Source organism: Diadema setosum, chromosome 20, assembly GCF_964275005.1.
Source record: "Diadema setosum chromosome 20, eeDiaSeto1, whole genome shotgun sequence".
NCBI classification, from domain to species: Eukaryota; Metazoa; Echinodermata; class Echinoidea; order Diadematoida; family Diadematidae; genus Diadema; species Diadema setosum.
Window position 1 is genome coordinate 24,169,637 of NC_092704.1, and position 21,268 is coordinate 24,190,904.

The window sequence follows — 21,268 nt, forward strand, 5'->3', positions numbered from 1 at the left end:
TACAGTATATACTTCAATTATTTTTTTTTTTTTAATTGGTATTTATAACGCAATAATATATGAAAATATTGCATTATACGAACATTAAACAGTATGAAAACAATAAGGCTCATCTCCATTTTCGTATCTGAGAATATTCCAAAAAATTTGCCAAACAGCCAATAGTTCACAAAATCATGATTTTGGTAATACCTTTTCTCCATTTCCAGATGGATTCAAACGTGAAGTACAGATTTAGGTCTGCAAATTTTCTATTACAAGGCAAAGACTGGCACAAATCTGGAAAAGAGAGATCCATCCGATACTTCTAAAGATGTTGACCGTCATGGTTAAATCTTACAGTGTTGGGGTGAAAATAATTGTTTGTCTCATGGAAAAAGAAAACCCAGTAAGAACGTAGATTGTACGACATTTTGCCCCTGCTGCTGAGCTTCACTAGGTACAGAAAGAAAAAAAAAATATTGAAAATCAGCAGCAGTGAGCAAAATGCAGTACGACCTACCCTATATTTTTTTTCTTCGCTTGACAAACAATTATTTTCATCCAAATACAACGATATCCTTCCATTTGCCCTCCTTGCATCCCTGTCACTCCCTCCACCAATCCTCCGACTCTCATCCCACTCCTCCTCCCACTCTCAGTGGAGACTGCTCTTCTTCAGCTGATAGTCGATGATGTGGTCGTAGTTCCATTCATCATACCACCTGCAGCTGCCGTGCTCGTACTCATCGCAGTTGACCTTGGCCTGCCCCGGTTCTCTGGCCGGAATGTCTGCCTGGGGAGGCCTCTTTCCAAGCTGGAAAAAACTCTCATGGTAATACCTAAGAATTCATCAGGAATTTAAAAAAAAGAAAGAAGAAAATGCAGGAAGGATGTAATTTCAACTGTAACTTTGCTTTCAATAGAGGTTGATAAATAGTATTAATTGCTGAAATTTCAAACTGTAATAAACATGAAGAAACAAAAAATCTGGGATAAAACATGAGGATTCAAAGGGGCAAAGACACAAGCACATGCAAAAGGGCATAAGTACTAGGTAAAGCTTTTCTTGAAAACCCAAATAACAGTGTGATTCCAGTATCAAATGCTTGATCTGACTGTTCCTTCTTTTCCCCTTTTCTTTTTCTTCTGAGCTGGACAAATTCTCATTTATATCACTTGCACATTGAGAAGCAAACCAAAGAAACAAACAAAATTAACACACAAGCCAGCATCAATCAAACCAGAAATTAGAAATGTCGCTTTGGCGACTGGTATGCCTCCGCCATAATGCATGATTTTCCCAATAGGTCTAGATAGTACATGTGGACAATGTGTGATTACATTTTCACAAAATTGGCAAAATATTGAAATGACAAGTTTGTCACAAATGTGTTGAATGTTCACCTTCCTTGACCTAGGTTTAATTGGATGAATAGGAGAGCATGTATCTAGGGATTTAAGGACTTTAACTTGACTTTGACCCATTCCTACATTTAGGCATTGAGTAATTGTCAAGGTACAGGTGTGGAGAAAAAGTGCAATTTCTGAATTGAATAGTAAATTGTTACCATTTTCATCTGGCCCTTGACCCTAAAATTCATAAGATAATCACTTTCAGGTAGAACATGCATAATATGTACTAAGTTTCAAGATAACTTGAGCCACTTCGAGATATGGAGGAAAAAGTTAGGTCAGCACTTTCACTTGATCTTTGACCTTTTGACCTTTGAGGCAAAAAAAGAAGAAAAAAAAAATACTTTCCAGAGAATTTCTATTAGGTTACACATGCATACACCAAGTGTAAAAAAATAATAACCCTGCTGGCATTGCATAAACATGAGGGAAATAGTAAAATTTTGAAGCGTTGCACTTGACCTTTGACCCCTGACCTTTGACCCCATGAACCCTACATTCTCTAGATAATCACTTCCAGTCAGTACATGTATATACTATGTTCCATGAAGATACCTTGAACAATTTTCCAAGGCACAGAGAAAAAAAAGAAGTTTTGATATTTTTACTTGACCTTTTGACCTTTGACCGCATGACCCAAACTTTCACCAGAGAATCTTAATTGGGTAATACATGCATACACTAAGTTTCAAGAAAATATCTTCAGGCATTCAATAGATATGGCGAAAATAGTGAAATTTCATGTATTTGACCCTGACCTTTTGACCTTTGACCTTTGACCTCATGACGCAAACTATCACCAGAGAATCTTAATTGGGTAATACATGTATACACTAAGTTTCAAGAAAATATCTTCAGGCATTCAATAGATATGGTGGAAATAGTGAAATTTTATGTATTTGACCTTGACCTTTTGACCTTTGACCTTGAGCATGTGCACCCAAAAGTTGATAGGCACAACTTCACCCCCTAATACACATACATGCCAAGTTTCATTAGGATACCTCAACAGGTTTTGATAGTTACCTTGTCCACAAAATTCATTACGGACGGACGGAAGGACGGATGGACGGACGGACGGAAGGACGGACGGACGGAAGGACGGACGGACGGACGGACGGACGGACAACCCGAAAACATAATGCCTCCGGCACCACTTCGTGCCGGAGGCATAAAAAAACCCAAACAAACAAACAAAAACAACGAAAAAACAGATATGAATGCACGTGTGCAGAGTGGGTCTCTCAATGTAGTCTCTTTTGGAGACTCCAAAAATAAAATTGTTATTAAATCTTATGTTATTTCACAGTTGGTAATGAGGTTCGATGACACAACGGAAGATAAATTTAAAGTGACAACAGAACTATTCACCATGTATGAAAGTCAAGTACATTTAAAATTAATGTGCTCATTTGGGAACAGAAATAGCATAACTATACATTTAACCTTGCATCACTTGACGCAATGAAAGGGTCCCTAGTGTTTATTTTATTTTCTTTTGTTGACTTCCATGTATGCAGACATTTTTGATATAAGTCATCAGATTTTCTCAGGGGTCCCATGCATGTGGACTTGCATAAGGTTGACACTACATTTGTTGTTATTCATTTACCATCTCTGAAGGATGAATTTATGTCCATTGATGACGGCCGCTGCCTTATGCACTGACTGAGGCTCGCAGTATCCTGTGGCATCCATGTTGTTCCACACAACAGCTCGTCCTCTCTTCGGCTTCACACTCACGCCCAACTCTAAACACGATGGGATAAAAAAGATATAACACCCATAAATCAGACAGCTGATTAACATTCATGTGTCTGTCAACTTTATCATAATGCGACAAACTTTCTTATGTACAGTGGGTTGCTAACGATGTGTATATTGCACAAACCTACTCAAGTAAAGCAATGCAATAAATGAAAATTATTGTGATGGAATAGAAGCAATACAACTGAATGGTGATGCCTATCTGTTGCTGGACTTTTCATGGAACAGAATTTTCTAATTTGATGAACATGCATAGATAAGAATCTCATCTTTGATAGCTCTCAGCTGTTTCCAACCATTCATTAATCTTGAATGGAAGACACCTACTGAAGATACCTCATGACAGCATGACATCACATATGCATGACAAGTTTGAATATTGAGCATCTTGAACAAGTATGCCGTATTCAGCCAGAATTATTGAACTTAAAGGTTGATGCTAGATTGTTTTTAATGTAAATCAATTAAGTCTTCATCAGATTTATATGTACATGATATGAGTTGCATGTATATATGCTATGTGACTGTTGTGCTCATGCATTCATCAATGCTAACACATATGCATACGGAGATCACAGAGAATTACCACAAAGGCTGTGGCAGCCATGCATAATGAGCAATCTGCAACATCACTTCACTGACTCCACCAGGGGCATAATATGCTTGAGAAGAGAGTGCAAATGCTCACACCAAACACCAGATGCCTATGTCACTACACATCACACACCAGATACCTTTATACATGAGTGACACCTGACACCAGATGCCTAACACCAGACACCAACCTGGGAATTGGGTCTCCCCGCCCTCCTTGACATCCTGGAGGTAGACCAAGATGGTGGCAAATCTGTCTCTCTTGTCTGCGTTGTCAAGGATACAGTCTGTGTGTGTCTTGTATCCTGAGCAGACAATCAAACAAACATACAAAATATCTTTCACTGCCTCAGTCAGTCCTTATAGAAATATGTATGGCATATATATCTTTTTATATTTACGAGTTGCTATCTTAATTTTTTTTTGGGAAAAATCGCTGTCAAGAGGCCCCAATTTTTGGTTCAGATTAACTAGTGAGAAAAATTCCAGTATCAATTTGTTCAGAGTGGGGTGAATTCTCTCATGCATCAAAGGCAATCCACTAAAACAAGGTAATTTATGCATTCATACAAGTGCTGACTCTGCACAACCCCATTATAAACTTTCAAAATTCTGCAGTCCAGGTCTATTGACCAATCAATATAACATCTCCTTACATACTCTGTACTTCTAGTACTAAAGTGAAATATTGATAATATTGTTGCATTAACCAAGTACTTTGATTTTCCCCTCTTTTAAAACTACAGAATTGGTTTCAAATGACAGAATTCTTTATCAAGAAATCTGATATTGCAGTATGGAAGTCAACTGAGTCAATACATTGAAATAGTGTACAAGTATGAGATGAAGAGTAATCAAGCTGCCCTACAGTTCATTGATTTTGTCTTCACTCACATCAGCTGTGATGCAACAGAATATGGAAACATGATTGTCAATACATTTGAAAAGTAATCACTAACCAAGCCTGATCAATACCATGCCTACATGATTACCGATATAACAAACTCACCCACTAAGACATTGACAGACGGTAAGAGTGTACACAACTGCAGTGAAATATGTGACCCTGCACCACAAAACCAACAGAAAGTCGCCAGACATGGATTTTTAGTTGAGGGCAGATTCTGAAAGAGCAGACTCTAAGTTTCAAATAATGTATAGCTCGATTCAAATGGATTCTCCTAACCTATCTAAGTGTTGAAAAGAAAGCACACACTCTGGAAAAGTGTGAATCGAGAAAAGAGGCTGTGAAGTACAGGGTGTATTCAAGCACTTTTGATAATTTTTAGTAACCGGCGCTACCTGTGCGATGAATGGGACAAAAAACAGGATGTAAGCCATCATAGCAACAACAATGATGGGATTATCTGATTAAGCTGAAATTTAGCATGCTCTATCAACACATTCTCTCCATGATTACTGCCAACTTTAAAAGCAGTAGCATTATGCTTTCAAAAGTTATCTGAGTTCAAAGTGGAGAGTGTGCAAAGGATTTTTCAAAAAAATAAAAAGGGGCCTCTAAGACATACTTATCACACTACTCTACAAAAAAAAAGTGGTTGTAGAAAAACAGCTGAAAGCCCACTTTCCCCATTCATTATGATCCAAAACTCAGCAATAAGGGAGAAGAATAGCTCTTTCACAAAATATGGAAAACTCAAAATTGACTTGGTCGACCTGCTTCACCTTTTTTGAGTCCTCTCGTAAAAAATCAAGGGGTGCAACTTTTTGTTGGTTTTGTGATGCACAGTCACACATATTCCCACTATATTTTACCTTGGGTTTCTTTGCCGAGTCCAAATTGTGAAAGGAATGCATGGTTGTTTCTTACTGCTTAAAACCTCACAGCAGTGTTTAAACTTGAAGTGGGAAATGAAATAACACAGCAGGGTGACCCCCCCCCCCCACAAAAAAAAAATATATATATATATATATATGATTATCAATTGTGATTCCCTGTAATATCCTCGTCTAGTCTGTGCCAATGAAGACTGAAGCTAATGACATTATATACTTTTGTAACTACCATAAACACCTTAAATCCAAATGGCTTGTATAAGTTTGCTGATCTTTTCATATGCCTATCAAGACATTATCACTACTGCTGAGTTACTACAGAATAGGAAGCATGCTCTAAAGTGAGTTAAAATGATGAGAGCTGCTAACACTAGTGAGTATTAAGCATGTATCAAAATGAAGACTCCAAACAGTCTTGATTGTTGTGAGGAAGTGAGTGGGTAATGGTTACAATTACTTGGTTTCAGGTGAATGAACAGCAGAAAAGGTCTGAGTTGTTTGCTCAGGCATTGAGAACATAAGCACAGCTCAATTAAATACTTGAGAACCATATGGGTGTTATTTCTACTGACTTCAATTAGCATTAGACTCCTTTTGGTCCACTGAAATGTAATTTATGATGCCATATCTACAAGCTTCATGAAGTAGCAAATCTTTGGTGTTGACCTTTGATGAACATACCATACAGCTGTATTGATGACTAAAAACATTATCCTATGCCATGAAGATAGTATTCTACCTACTCAAATTAATGTTATAGTCCTGTGAAGCAAGTGCTCAAAACAAGCACATTCACATGAAAAAATGCACGACATTTAAACGTGTTTGTGTTCAACATTTACCTATCCCCTGTGGGTAGGAAGTGATCTGGAATTTTCCCCCATTGGTGGGACTGAGACCGGTTGCTTGAAAGACCCGCTCTTCAAAAATGGTGGAGAACTTGCTCTCCCCGGGATAGAAAGCAGTGCTGTAGGACCACGTCAGGAAAGACTTGAGTTGTGAGGAGAAACTGGAGTTGAGGCAGGTGGTTCCTGGAAGGAGCATGGATGAAGAATCAGTCTTTGAACAGTGGGTTTTGACAGCTAAGCATGATTCTTGTAGCATGCAGACATAGACCAAATAGTGTGGGGTATAAGTCTTTTGTTCGTTTCTAAACTTGCCTGCAGAGCTTACGCATCAGTTAATCATAAATGTACATTATATAGAGCTTGGAGTCACATAGATCACTATACTTACAGATCCCTCAAAAGGAAATTTGCATATTTTTCATGCACATCCTGATGTATATTCTCTATGTGCAACCTTCTATCTCATCTGCATGTTGAACATACTAAATATACCTACAGGTAGGTTGGATTAAGTTGAGGCTACTATTAGCATTTTGCAGTAAATGTGTACACTTTAATAACTCTTTACAATGAAGCATCATTATTCAATCTCTTTTATCACTGAAATCACATCTTGGATATTTGGAAAACAAAAATTTGATACATTTGGCAAGGGACTTCTTAACTGCTCTACACACCACACAATTACAAGCATGATATTTCATGAAGCAGGATATATAATACAATTTTGTTGAAATATTAAATTGAGAGATTATGTAAAGTATCCACAGAAGAATTTGCTATCATTAGAAATCTTTTTCAAGTCACACTTAAATCATTAAAAACACGGGTAAGAAATGATACAGTGATAGCAATGGGGAAAAGGTTCTGAAAGAAAACACGAGAGCAAAACAGAGAGAAAGGAAAAAAGCTGAAACACTACTGATGTGTTCTATTAATACTGCTTCATTTACTGAATCCATATGATTTGGGTATCAATCTTCTATAAAGTTGAAAAAGTGTCATACCCTCTGTGAAATCCTTGAGCGAGACCGAGATGTCTCTGTTGGCATCTTTCAGATGTTTCCTCAGGGTGTCGATGCCGTCAAAGCAGATGAGGGGATCCACAGCGCTCAGGTCGCTCACGTGCTGCTGGTGGACCTTCATCAAACCAGCGCACTCTCTGTCTGATAAGAATCCCTCGTACTGGTAAACCCTGGAAATCCATTACATTGATGATTTATGCAGAAAAAAGAAACAAAATCACTTGAAAGCTGGGTATGCAAATATTTTACTTGTAGTGCAGAAAAAAAGAAACAAAATCACTTGAAAGCTGGGTATGCCAATATCTTACTTGTATTGAGGAAATTCCAATCTTAATGATGTCCTTTTGTCTTATACTTTTTCTTTTCGATGTAGTTACATTTCAGTTATTATCAATGATATCAAGTTTGATTACCTAATTGGGACTTCTTCTTTTTTTTAAGTAGGAGGTCACAAACTCCACTCTTTCTTATATATGGCATTATTGAATGATGGTAGGATGCATGGCATTGGAAAAAAGAATCATAACTGAGAGCTCTGCCAATGTCCCTGTAATGGTAAATGCCCAGGGAGTTGAACATTGCATTCCTTAGGCTGAGAAAAGTACTTGGTCTGCTCATCCATCTGAAATATACTCTGGTCTGGAAAAGAAGGCTCTCTTAGAATATTATCCTTCTTCTCCAATTTCTAACGTGGTTCTTTCTATGATAAACATTGATGTATTACTGAATGATAGAAATTTGGCAATTCAGTTTTCATCCTGGGTCAATTCTGGAAGGAATACATGGAAAACAAATTCAGAACTTAGTGAAGTCATTGTGGATTTTGAGAACATTTAATGAACCAAAGTCAATCTGATAGACTGTGTTTCAGAGTTTGCTCCATCACTATGACATCTAGAGAAAATATGCAGTCATTGTGGCATGCAGTTATGCAATACTTACTTCACAGGTGAGTTTGGTTTATCTTTGGTTAACTCTGTTGGCACTATTGTTCTTCCTTCCACAACCACTTGGTGAATGTCAAGGTGTTCCAGATATGATGGCTGAAAATCTGTGGTAACTTTGTCAAGTTTTTCTTTCTGCAAAGATGTTTGATCGTCAGCTGTTTTTGAAGAACCTTTCTCTTTCTTTTTTTGCTTTTGACTCTTATTTGTCTGTTTATTCTGTGACTGTCCTGCCGAGTCAGACTTGGACTTAACTGAGCGAGCCTTCCTCTCGCCCTCTCCACCAATCGATGCACTCTCCGCAGGGCTCGGTCCGCTTTGCCCTGAATTTGGTACAACTTGCTCCACTATAGTCCTGTTGTTACCTCTGGAACCACTTGCATTTGTGACATTACTCTCTCCAGAGTTCAGTGACGGTGGAAACATAATGAGCCCGAACACACCAAACAAAACTGGTAGAAACATCACCGCAGCAATTCTCACGCACTTATTCTCCGCCACGGCACCCCGCCCCTTAGCCCGGCCGGAGCCGCTGGACGCCCGGTCCTGCTCGGTTCGTGGTGCGTGCTCCCGCTTTGGCCCTTTCCCGGAGCGTTTTACTGGTTTCGGCATCGTGAAAAATGGAGCTCGAATTCGACAAAGTGATAAATTACAGGAAAACAGATTAGTCTGAAACGCTCGTCATCATGCCAAGCAGGTGATTTTTACGAAGACTAATGCGCTACAGCCTTATACAAAACAACATTTCGTGTACTCACATCAGCTTACGAGATGAAGTCACTGATATTCTGAATGTGTCATGTTCTGCTACAAGCCGTTCGTATTCTACAACGACGCCGCGCCCGCCCACCCACAAAACTCGGCCCACTCCTGCTGTGGCGACAACAACCAAACAAAGTCGGCCACGAGTTTATTCGCCCAATCCATCCATCATGGATTAGTTAAGGGATGATCGGCCCTAGTTTTGGTTTGGTTCAGGACTCTCGTTTTAACTTTTGCGAGATAATTAGAAACTACTTCCATGAAATATTGAAGAACGTACATTTCTAAGAGAAATTAAAAGTTTATTTGATGAAAATCGGTTTTGAAATGGCTGAAATATCCAAAAACAAAGTAAAACGAAAAAGTGGTCCTCTGAGGTCCCACCTTTTATTGGCACCATTTTGTTTTTCTGAATATCCCAACCATTTCAGAATCGATTTAAAAAAAAAAAAAAAAAACTTTTAATACCTCACAGAATTCTATACTATTTAATATTTCACAGAAGTGGCCTTTAAATATCTGAATCCCATTCTAACCAAAAGTATCTTTCGATTCAAATGGGCTGAAAGTCGTTTTCTCAGTCTCCAATTTTCAGTTTGTTCGATCTAAACCACCATAGCTGTAGTAGTAGTAGAAGAAGTGGTAGTAGTATAGTAGTAGTAGGGGAGGAGGAGGTTGTTGTAGTAGTGGTATAGTAATAGTAGTAGTAGTAGCAGTTGTTGTTGTTGTTGTTTTAAGTGTACCATACTTTCAGCTGGAATGAATATAATTCAAATTTTTAATATTTTCTTTCATCATTCTTTGTTTCCCCAGACTATACTCCCCATGGTATGAAAGCTAATTTTCCATCAGTAACTTACTCCTAGGTAGCTGGTCCGTGGCATTTTACAGGTCCATAGGTACTGATTTGGGAGAGAAATAACGTGTAGCAAGATTTCTTTAAAAACAAAAAAAAAAACAAAAAAAAAAACCTTTAAAGGCCATTGTACATTACAATTTCGAGGCTGGACGTGAGGAGATGAGATGATGAGTGTTTATGTATGCGATCGATGGAAGTAAACATGGTTTGGGCATCAATGACTGCCTATTTTCAATGTTGACCATAACCCTTCAAAACAGTCCATATACATTAAAGAATGATAACGTGTAAGCGAACGGAGTATGTATAAGATAACGAAAGAGTAAAATAATGCGTGATTGAATAGACTGATGATTTAACAGGTATCATAAATGAAACGCACACACAATAATGTGCATAGGCCTATATTATTGATGCACAGACACTACATTTCTTTATTTATGTATCTTTCATCCATTAATTATGATATTCATATACATTCATTTCTCCATTTTTATGTATTCACTCATTTACAATGCTTGAAAGTATTCCGTATCAATAAGGTTGGCCTGATGCAAGAATGCACATGTCGAACCACATCATACAACATAGCACTAGAGTGTCAAAATTCATTATTGTTGTCATATCCCAGTTGCTGCATGTGATGTATCTTTTTATTTCTCTCTCTTCCTCCCCCCTTGCTCTTTCTGCCTCCCTCTATCTATTTATCTATTTATTTATCTATCTATCTAACTATCTATCTATAACTATCTATCTCAGGCTGTCTACCTATCTATCTATCTATCTATCTATCTATCTATAATCTATCTATCTATCTATTTGTATATTATAATGATAGATAGATAAGAACAAAGCGTCTGTAATTCAGTGGAGGAAACCCCTATATATTGATTGATGAATCCCATAAAATTGACTATATATAGTTAAGTTTCCTAACCAAACCCTATGCATGAAATAGGCAATTAATTTATATGTGAATACACAATGTATCTATATTATATCATAGGCATAAGTGATTGGAAGTCCACGTGTTGGTACAATAATATCACAAATAGGACAGGACTCGAGAAATGTATCATGCTTTCAATACCAACAGGTTTAATTGTGTGTTCTTCAAAAGCTGTTGATTGACAGCATAATACATTTCTCGAGTTCTGTTCTATTTTCATATCATATGAATGTATATATACAGAAATAAATAGTTTCTGTTCGGAGTCCTAAGAAAGTATAGATTCACAACAGTAGGTCAATATAAACTCCGTTGGAGACGTAAATTCGACGAATTTTCGCCCATAGGGCTTTTTTTTTTTTTTAAAGCCCTATGGGCGAAAATTCGTCGAATTTACGTCTCCAACGGAGTTTATATTGACCTACTGTCATGACTGTTGTGAATATATATATATATATATATATATATATATATATATATATATATATATATATATGTATATATATATATATATATATATATATATATATATATATATATATATATATATATATATATCATATATGGATGTATACGTGTATGTGTGTAGGCCTATGTTTGTATGAATGTTGTTATAATGAAATTTGTGTTATCTTGTCATGAATTAATTTGAATATTGTTTATTTGAAAAAAGAAAGACAAAAGATTGACAAGAACAAAAAAAAATATCAGTTTTTATATTGAGCATCACCACTTGAGACCCACTTAAATTCAGGTAGATGCTATTCAGACTCATTCTATTGTGCCGTTATATAGATACTGATAGTCAATATCTAAGTACACTGTATAAGGAAACAATATTAGATCGGGGAGAAAATTTTTGAAGAGCAGTATAGGAGTATCACGTGGTCCGATTGCTGTATCGAAATCACGTGGTCCGATTGTTGTATCGAAATCACGTGGTCCGATTGTTGTATCGAAACTACTGAATGGAAAGGATGCAGCGAAACCTTGTATAGATTGAACTTTGGACAAGAGATAATAATTATTTATCCAGGGTATAGCCTCTTCATTGTTGCTTCTGCTCTACCAGAGGGCCCTGCCATTATTATTATTATCATTGTTCTTCTTCTTTTTCTTCTTCTTGTTATTATCACTATTACTATTATTATTATTACTATTTTCAATTCAATTTCAATTCAAATTTTATTTCATTTTTCGAAAAAAAAATAGACATTTCACTTTCTTAGGTAACAGAGAATAAGGTTGCATAATCAATTATTATTATCATTGTTATTATTATTATTATTATTATTATTATCATTATTATTATTATTATTATTATCATTATTATTCTTATTTTTATTACTTTTATCATTGTCATCATCATAATCATCATAGAATAACCAGGTATCCACTTATACACCTGGGTCGGGAGGGACATGGTGGATAAAAACATCTTGTCCAAGTACGTATTAGCATTGGGCGGGAATCGAACTCTGGTCCTCCGATTGGGAGTCGGGAGTCCAAAAAAAAAAAAAAGACAAGGAAAGAAGACAAGAGAGAGAGAGAGAGAGAGAGAGAGAGAGAGAGGGAGGGAGGTGAGAGAGAGAGAATGACAGAGTGAGGGATAGACGAGGTGCTGTTGCGTAGACTATTGACCGTAAGTCATTAAAGTCCATCACCCACAAAAGAAAATCTCTCATCATTTTTCTCTTCTTCACGTTCATATTGACTTTGTTATTAAGAGCAATAAGAAAAAAAAAAGAGGAAGACATTTCGAAGCTTCTGTGAAATAAATAAACTTATAAGACAGTGATGAAGCAAAAGTAATTTCTCATTTTTGATATCTTTTTTTAATCTAAAGCAGTAATAATAGTTTAAAGCAGGTAGGCAAAATGATATATATACATAATAATACTCAATATGCATGTTGATAACTAGTTATGAAATCTAACAATGCACCGTACAAGGTCATAGTTAAATCTAAAGTAAATAAGTTTTTTGTTTCTTAATCAAAATGAAGAGAAATCGAATGCAAAGTGTGTATAAGTGAAGGGGAGACATATAGATTGGAGGCGATGACATCATCTTATCTAATTTGTATATGTAATTCACCGATACTGCTTTGTGAAAGCTCGTTAAATTAAAATCCCACAACTTTCTCACTTTTGTCATTCTCTTAAGCGATGGCACAGTTTCAGTTGAGTCGGGGCTTGAGGTTTATAACGATTTTTAATGATGATGTTATTGGGACAATGAGAAACCTCTTATGAAATATAGAAAAATATAATATACCATTCTGAGAGAAATTCAAAGTTCATTATTGTTGATTTTGAAATAGCTGAGATATCCAAAACAAAGCTATCCTAATAAAAGTTGGGACCCACATTTTCTTAGGATCGCTTTGTTTTACTTTGTGTTTGGATACCACCATTTCAAAACTAATTTTCATCAAATAAGCTTTGATTTCCCATTAGAATCCTACTCTTTAACATTTCATAAAGTGGTTTTTAAACATCTCCCAAAATGTTAAATGCAGAATCCTCACCTCAACAATACTATCCTCTCTTTAAGGCAGGTTCACTGACCCGTTTGTTTGCTTGTTTCCTGTACGCTGTCAGCTTAAAGTGATGGTATAGTTTTGGTTGAGATTTCGGATTCTGACTTTAAACTTTTTGGGAGATAATTTAAAACCACTTATAAGAAATTAAAGAGAATACAATATTCTACAAATGAATTCAAAATTTGTTTATTGAAAATGGTCTTGAGGTTGCTGAGATATCCAAAAACAAAGTAAACCAAAGTGGTCTGAATAAAAGTTGGGTCTCACCTTTTATTAGGGTTTCTTTCTCTCTTTTTTATGTGGATATCTGAGCCATTTCAAAACCAATTGTCATCAAATAAACTTTGAATTCCTCTTAGAATTCTATGCTTTTTCATATTCATAAGAGCTTTCTTACTATCTCACCAAAAGTTGGATACCTGAAGCCCCATCTCAACCAAAACTCTAACCATCCCTTTAAATTAACTGGAAGTAAGAGTGCACCTGCATGGATATCTTAATGCGGTGTATGTTTTGTCAGCTTAAATGTGTTATTTAACAAATCTTTAAAGTTTTAAATATCTGACCTGTATGGTTCTATTATGCTGCCAATGTCTCTGATATAAGCAATTATTGAAAAAAAAAAATGTTGTTTGAAGATCATAGAAAGAGTAGATTTCCCATGTTAAACAATTTCATAAACTTTCAAACACGTTTGACAAGTTATTCAAACTAATCCATCACAATTATAAAGCCCTGTAAGATGTTCATACCGGTGTCTGTTTTGGCGATTCTCTCCTTCTCTCTCTCTCTCTCTCTCTCTCTCTCTCTCTCTCTCTATGTAGATCTTCATCTCTTTTTGCCTCCAGTATATCTCAGTCCCTCCCAACATAATATTTCATTTATTTTTTTCAATTTTTCATTTGATATTCATTTGGAAAATACGCAGAGACACATCATTGAATGCTCGTATCCAGTTGTAACTTTAATAGAACTATAGATATGGATTGGACGACCGGAACGACAGAACAAAGCAATAAAACTTTTATGTACATTGACGACGACACCAGCATTGTTTCACATCTTCATCCAGAAGCAAATTTTTACTTTCCAAGATGAAAAACACAGAAAAAATACAATTCGTAAGGCTGTTTTTTGCTATATAAATGCTAGAATGTATTTTGGGTGTTTTGTAGCACTATAACGAGGTAAATTTCGTAAATTAGTTCCTTGGTTTAGTTAGAAAATAATGTTCGGCTTGACGTAAGATATTGACGGAATTTTGACATTGGGAGGTAATCTCTTTCATAATTATCTTCAAGGTAAAGTGACTTTCCACATAAAATCAGAAATGCAAACACCTGAATATGCCCATGACGTGGTTAAGCCAGTTACAGACTACAAAATAGAACACTAAAAATAGCAATATGGGTTGCTACCTATAAATGGTGATTCACCTGCTTACCAAATTTCAAATTTAAACTACAATGATATGATCAAAGTTTACTACCTAGAATAATGTCACTTCCGCGCAATTTATATCTTTTTTATTATTGAAAATATCTATAATATATTGTCATTGTAATTATATAGCATCTTGTCATTATTTTGACGTAGAACATTTTGCACAGACTTTCCAATGGATATTGGAATAGCGTAACTGTGTGGACATACCTACAAAATTAGAATTCAAACCAAGACTGAAGTTAAATCACTGACTTGCGTTGTAATAAGCATAGTATTATAATATGCAAATGTCACCTGAATTTCATTAATGGAAGGTGATAGTGTATCTTACACATTAAATTGTTTCGTTAGCATGATGCGAAGATTATGAAAGTTTATAATATTATCATTTCACAACTACTACAATGCATTCCCATTATAATGAACACGGTTATAACGAAATTCCGGTTACAACGAAGTAAAAATTCAGGCCGCACAATTATCCGCTCTTTGTTCTTTATTGTTTATTTGTTCGGTTATAACGAAATTTCGATATAACGAAAGAAAATTGCCGGACCTGAGGACTTCCTCATAACGGGAGTCCACTGAATTCAATATCATACTGTCAAGGCGAAGTATATAGCCGATAAGACATGCTTTGTGTTCTTTGGTAAAAATCGACGGATTTTTGTTTTGTGTTTTCGTCTTAAAAAACGTAATAATTCTAACAGTCCATTATATTAAATTTTGCAAACGTTGTCATAAAATATCTTAACTTTGCTGATTTGATTTTACACGACGGGACTTAAACACAATACACGAGTTGATGAGAGATGTGAAAGTTCACAGGCACCCGTTAACAAAATTAAGGGGAGTAACAACAATGCTTGCACTGAGCATCAGAAATGACATAGGACGGTCTGTGAGTAACGGAGATTGTATAAAACTTATATCTGTGTTAATATCACAAAATCCAATGACCTTCCAATTTCTATATTTTCCGTCATATCATTCCATACCAGATTTAACTTTTGATCGAAATCTGGGGCCTGTTTCATAAAACTTGTCATCAGTGACAAGTTGTCATAGATGTGACAAGCTACTGAAATCCTTGCATATGATTGGCCGAGAGAAAATTTGTCATATGTGGCAGTTGTCACTGATAACAAGTTTTATGAAACAGGCCCCTGGTTCACTGGGACCATGACCCTAGTGTATTAATGACATTAAAGGGAAAAAAGCTACATATTATGAACAAGCTATGAAACATTAGATCAAAGTTGTTCTTACTTTTTGGTTTAAATCAAATTAAGTCACTTCGAAGCCGGTCACTTATATACGGTTGTGGAACTTGCGTAAAAGCACTGTCTTATGATATAACAATAATGTAACTTCACAAAATCAGTTATGATGTAGGCTGTTCTCTATTCACTCAAAAGACCAGAAAATGACAGGTCATAATCTTTCTGAAGTGTGATGTCGACTGATATTATTATCTCTTACTTAGGAATGTCCAGATTAAGGTAGCTTAAACTCGCACTTTATAAGGACAAATTCACTTTAATAAGAATGTGAATTGAATGAATGCAGCAATATCAGTAAAACACATTAGTGAAAGTTTGAGGAAAATCGGACCATCTGTTCAAAGATGTATGAATTTCTAAAGTTTTGCTTAGTTACTGCTGGACGAGGAGACTATACTACAGGTTATGATGTCACACGTGTAAAACAACATAGGAAAATATAAAGAAATTCAGCAAAATTTCACTCTTTCAAAAATGTACACATTCACTCGTCTTGTTTCTGCGGTATGTTAAGGGTAATATCATTCCTCCTGCCTTCTGAATGAGGCAAGTCAGGTGCTCTTTTCATACGTCAGAAAAGTGGAAATATGTTGACATTTCTTTATATTTTCTTTATATCGTTCTACACATGTGACATCACTTGAAGATGTAGTAGTCTTCTTATCCAGCGATAACGGCACTGAAACAAAAAAAAAAATCATAATAATAACTTTTGAACAGGTTCTTCGATCTTCCTCAAACTTTAACTGATGTGTCCTACTAATATTGCTGCATATTCTCCATTCACATGTATGACAAGCTATATTAAGGTGAACTTGTCCTTTAACTTGTGAGAGAATCAAAGTGTAAGAAACATCAACTGGAATTAACACACGCACACATCCAATACGTAATATATCACGTATATACAGCTGATATCTCAACACGGCGATCGACACTTGGGACATTTTTTTTTTTCACTGCTGCATTAGACACATTGCAATATATACAAATAACCTGTTTCTTGTAGTATAAATCTGATAGTCAAAGCAAAAAGATACCATGGTCTGCGCACAGACCAAACATACAAAAATGCAAGTCAGTCGTTTGAAACTGCTGAACGATCATGGTGACAGATTTCATACATTACTGGACCAGTGACCACCACAGAACTATTTCACAAGTTGATCAATGGATACAATAGGGTGAGCTTTTAGAAAATAAAGTTTATTTAGTTTTTTTAAGTGCGTTTAGCTAGAAAATTAGAAGAGCCATTGCTTTTGATTTTACGCGTAATTGATGGACAATCTTTATATGCCCATAAAAGTTTATTTGTTTTCTGATTTGATTGGAAAAAGAAAGATACAAAAGAGGGGAGTATTTCATTATTTTTATTTTGAAAAGTAGATGTTATTTCATAGATGAAACCGCCAAGCAATGGAAATTTATATGCTAAAATGTGCTCTTTATTCCTTTAGAGAGAATAAATAGATTTTCTACTGGCAGTCCGCATGATGACTATTATTGTTGTGAAGACATCTGCGAAGAGAAATGTTTATTACCCCTTATATTTCTCCCAGCATTACTTCGACAACAATCTTTGTTGCCAGACCAGGAAAATACATATACCGAAACCTTTTTCCATGCAACAACACCAATCGTAATATTTTGCAATGGATACACTTAAAACAGGGAAAAGGAATTTAAGATGTGAATTTCAAAAAAAAAAAAGACATCTACACATTCATTACGAGACGTGTGGTAATAATCGATAATTTAACAGTATTTACTCGTCATCATAATTTTTGTTATTATAGTTTAAATTTTCTTAATCTAAGTAAACGAGACGATTTCTTTGTATTGTATAACTAACATTAGTAAATTCTAATCACAAACATTGATTTCGGTATAAAAAGCGTATAAAAGGCCTCGGCCATTAACGTGTTTTTTGTGTGCAAGTATCAAAGTGTGTGTTGTTGTTTTGTGTGTGTGATCACAATACATCTATCCATATATACTAGGTATCTATCTATTACACTAACTATAAGTATATCTAATACTATATTTCTCTTTTCATCCCTCTTTCTATGCATATATACATATTCATTCTTGTTATGTAGCTGTATGTTATGTATGTGTGTACTGTGTGTGTATGCATGTGTGTATGGACTAGAGGATATATGTTTTCATCTGTATGTAGGCCAAGTTGATATAATATATATTTGGAATATTTATATTGAAAGCACATGTTACATAATTCAATATTCGACACGATAATCTTATAATATAAAAATCAAATCAGAAATAAGGCAAGTTAAAATATCTTATAAGAAACACTCTGAAAGAAAAAGTGCAATATGCGATTCACGTCCATTAGCACTGACAATGATAATGATAAAGAAAGTGATACATTTGTCCTGTCCGTGACTTAAGGTGATGATAATTATGATATATAATATAGTAGATCATAAGTATTCATATATTAGCGTCATACGTTTTGTCATCCAATTGTGAAGGTAATTTATGAACACATTAGTCAAGGCATTGCGTCAAATGCTGAGCACCCATCGGCTGATTTATAACATCTTTAAAAACTAGACTACCATCCGTTGATATGATATATGGAATACTATTATACGTGACCAAAACTTGTCCAAACGATCCTTTCCTCGCCTATCGTGTAAGTATGATTTACTCACTGACTATATTATATACCTGGAATCATGTCATTGATGTTTATTGACACCAGACAAAATTAATGATCGTTTTAACAATGACACTTGCCCGCGGTCTTAGATATGCATGTATAGAGATTTGCTATTGTCTCTGATTGTATTATACACTCTCAAACGTTGATATCAATAGTGTTGTATCACGTGGGTGCTTAAGGACAACAATGCCCCTCGAATGACTCGTATGCACTTTATAGATCTAGATCATAATGTAGGCTGGTGATAACAAAATTGATAATGCCTCCGTTTTCCTGAAATTTGCCGTAGAACAAAGATATAAATCTAAGAGTAATTTTAGTGTGAAACTTTAAGATCACTTCGTCAAAGTCGTACTTAAGACACATCAATTTCAGTCACTGAGATAAAAGTTTATATAGAGATAAGCACTCATCGCATTTGTGACATGCCTAGTGTTCATCTTAAAAACAAAACTGAGTTTTCCTAAATAGTATTGATACTAATGTCTGTGAATATACATCGCTAGTCGGTGGGAGAGTGTTTGCAATCGGTGTCAGTGAGGCGCTGTGCAAATGTCATCTCGACAGGTTTACGTTGGCAGCTAGATAAACATCGTGCTATCAGATTGGTTGAATCATTATTACGTCATGAGACAGAAAGCAAATTCTATACGGTCTAACGGTCACAGAGCAGTTGTTCCAATTCTACACATTGATTTGTATACATCAAAGTTGCTCTCAGGTAATGCACCATCATTATATATCTTCTTCAGGCACAACAATCTGGATGCTATACAGTTCACCAGTTCAAAGTGATAAGAATAATGCAAACAATTCTCATTTATTTTAGAATTTGAGTGAAATAATATAGCCTCATTTTACTGAAGCCAAGCAAAGACAAAGTATACTCGCAAACATAAGCACGATACGGCAAGAAGCAAAACTATCCATCCGTAATTTATCGTAAACAGCCCATATGTCGTAATGTTTCTTACGCAATCCATTGAAATCAAAATATTCCTTTCAGGAATCTTGTTTCCTTCCACACCTGCGCTCTGACTGATCTCTCGATGCAAAGAAGGCAAGTAATTATGGAGTGCCATTATAACAAATTATGAAAAGTTGAGTTGGATTAATACATTGCACCAAAACCTTGTGCATATAATCATCGGAATTGTTTGCAGATGAACGGGGGAAAAGAGGAGAAAGGGCGCATTTTGCATTTGTTTTGTCACCTCGCCATTCAGTCGAGAATCGCAGTTGTCTGCTGAACAAAGTCAGTTACAATAATATAGAGAGAAAAAGTCACTCATATCGACTGTTCATTTGTGCAAAGGACTTGCTTTTTGTGCAACAGACACATGGAGACCGCATCTCAGAAGAAAGCGTGGATGCAGACTTGTATGTCACGTGACGTGTTCTTCAAGAAATTCTTTCGTGCATCCCAGCAACTTGACCAAAGGTCGGCGAAAGGTCAGCGATAATATGGTGCATACTTTCAGTCACTGGCTGGGAAAAACTTTCCTCGAAGTTCAAGCACACCTCCGCCTCTCTTCAGATGATGGTTTCCGTTCTTCCCTGTAGAAATTTTTGAGAGATTGAAAAAAAGAAGAAGAAAATTTTATGTCTATGATACACCGCTGAATATTTAAAATTTGTTTATGCTTTCAAATTGTGAACGTATTCATGTAAAGGAAAATACAGATGCCAAGTTTGATATATAGCGTGGCGTCATAAACAAGCTATAATTATAGCAAAAGAACTGAAGAATAAGAACTCGGAGTACTGCAAGAAATGTGTATTAATTATTTCTTTTGATAATGTCTTTGATATGCGCGGGCACTCACACCCACACTCACACACACACACACACACACACACACACAAACGTGCAAGTTCTACAGTTCCCTTTACAAGTGAACTAAATGTACATAATATTTGGCATTGATATAACTGCATACATACCTGATATCGACTCTGAAACATCTTGCTTTATAATTAATTCAGTAGCATTTCAACAATACCTTGTATTGAAATATATTATTATATATTACATAATATATAAACATATATATATATATATATATATATATATATATATATATATATATATAATATATTTTAATATTGTAAAACCTTGTAATGCTCTTCTTGTCTGGCTGTGTCCATGTCAATTAGTAATCCTGCATTCTTCTCTCTGTACAAAAGAAACAAAAAAAAAATAGATGTATGCATGCATGCATGCCAGTATATTCGTATCATAACGCTGTTTTATGATCTACAAATATGTAATCTTTTTCTGCCCATGATTTTGCACAGGATCTAACGCAAGAATAAAAAGCCACTTTGTGACTTCAAAAATATATTTTATAAACTTTTTGCCACA

General features: G+C 35.5%; 1 protein-coding gene across 2 annotated transcripts; it reads right to left on the reverse strand.

The window, feature by feature from the left end:
• On the reverse strand, positions 1 to 9,171 carry LOC140243702 (uncharacterized). 2 transcript variants are annotated; one of them, XM_072323364.1, is made up of 6 exons: positions 9,129 to 9,171; positions 7,409 to 7,596; positions 6,396 to 6,584; positions 3,948 to 4,061; positions 3,008 to 3,146; positions 1 to 821 (listed from the first exon to the last, which is right to left on the reverse strand). In XM_072323364.1, coding segments are annotated over exons 1-6 (816 nt in total). In that variant the 5' UTR covers positions 9,131 to 9,171; the 3' UTR covers positions 1 to 637. The 2 variants fall into 2 exon arrangements, with proteins under 2 accessions (XP_072179465.1, XP_072179464.1); XM_072323363.1 differs by having other exon boundaries at positions 8,369 to 9,147.
• Between the last annotated feature and the right edge of the window lie 12,097 nt (positions 9,172 to 21,268).

What these genes read in the sequence shown, in the direction of transcription:
- LOC140243702 (XM_072323363.1), bottom strand. Translation starts at nt 8,982, where the DNA reads ATGCCGAAACCAGTAAAACGCTCCGGGAAAGGGCCAAAGCGGGAGCAC. An exon ending in AAACCAAACTCACCTGTGAA is followed by an intron (nt 7,597 to 8,368) that starts GTAAGTATTGCA and finishes ATGGATTTCCAG; the next exon opens with GGTTTACCAGTACGAGGGAT. An exon ending in CGGGGAGACCCAATTCCCAG is followed by an intron (nt 3,147 to 3,947) that starts GTTGGTGTCTGG and finishes CATCGTGTTTAG; the next exon opens with AGTTGGGCGTGAGTGTGAAG.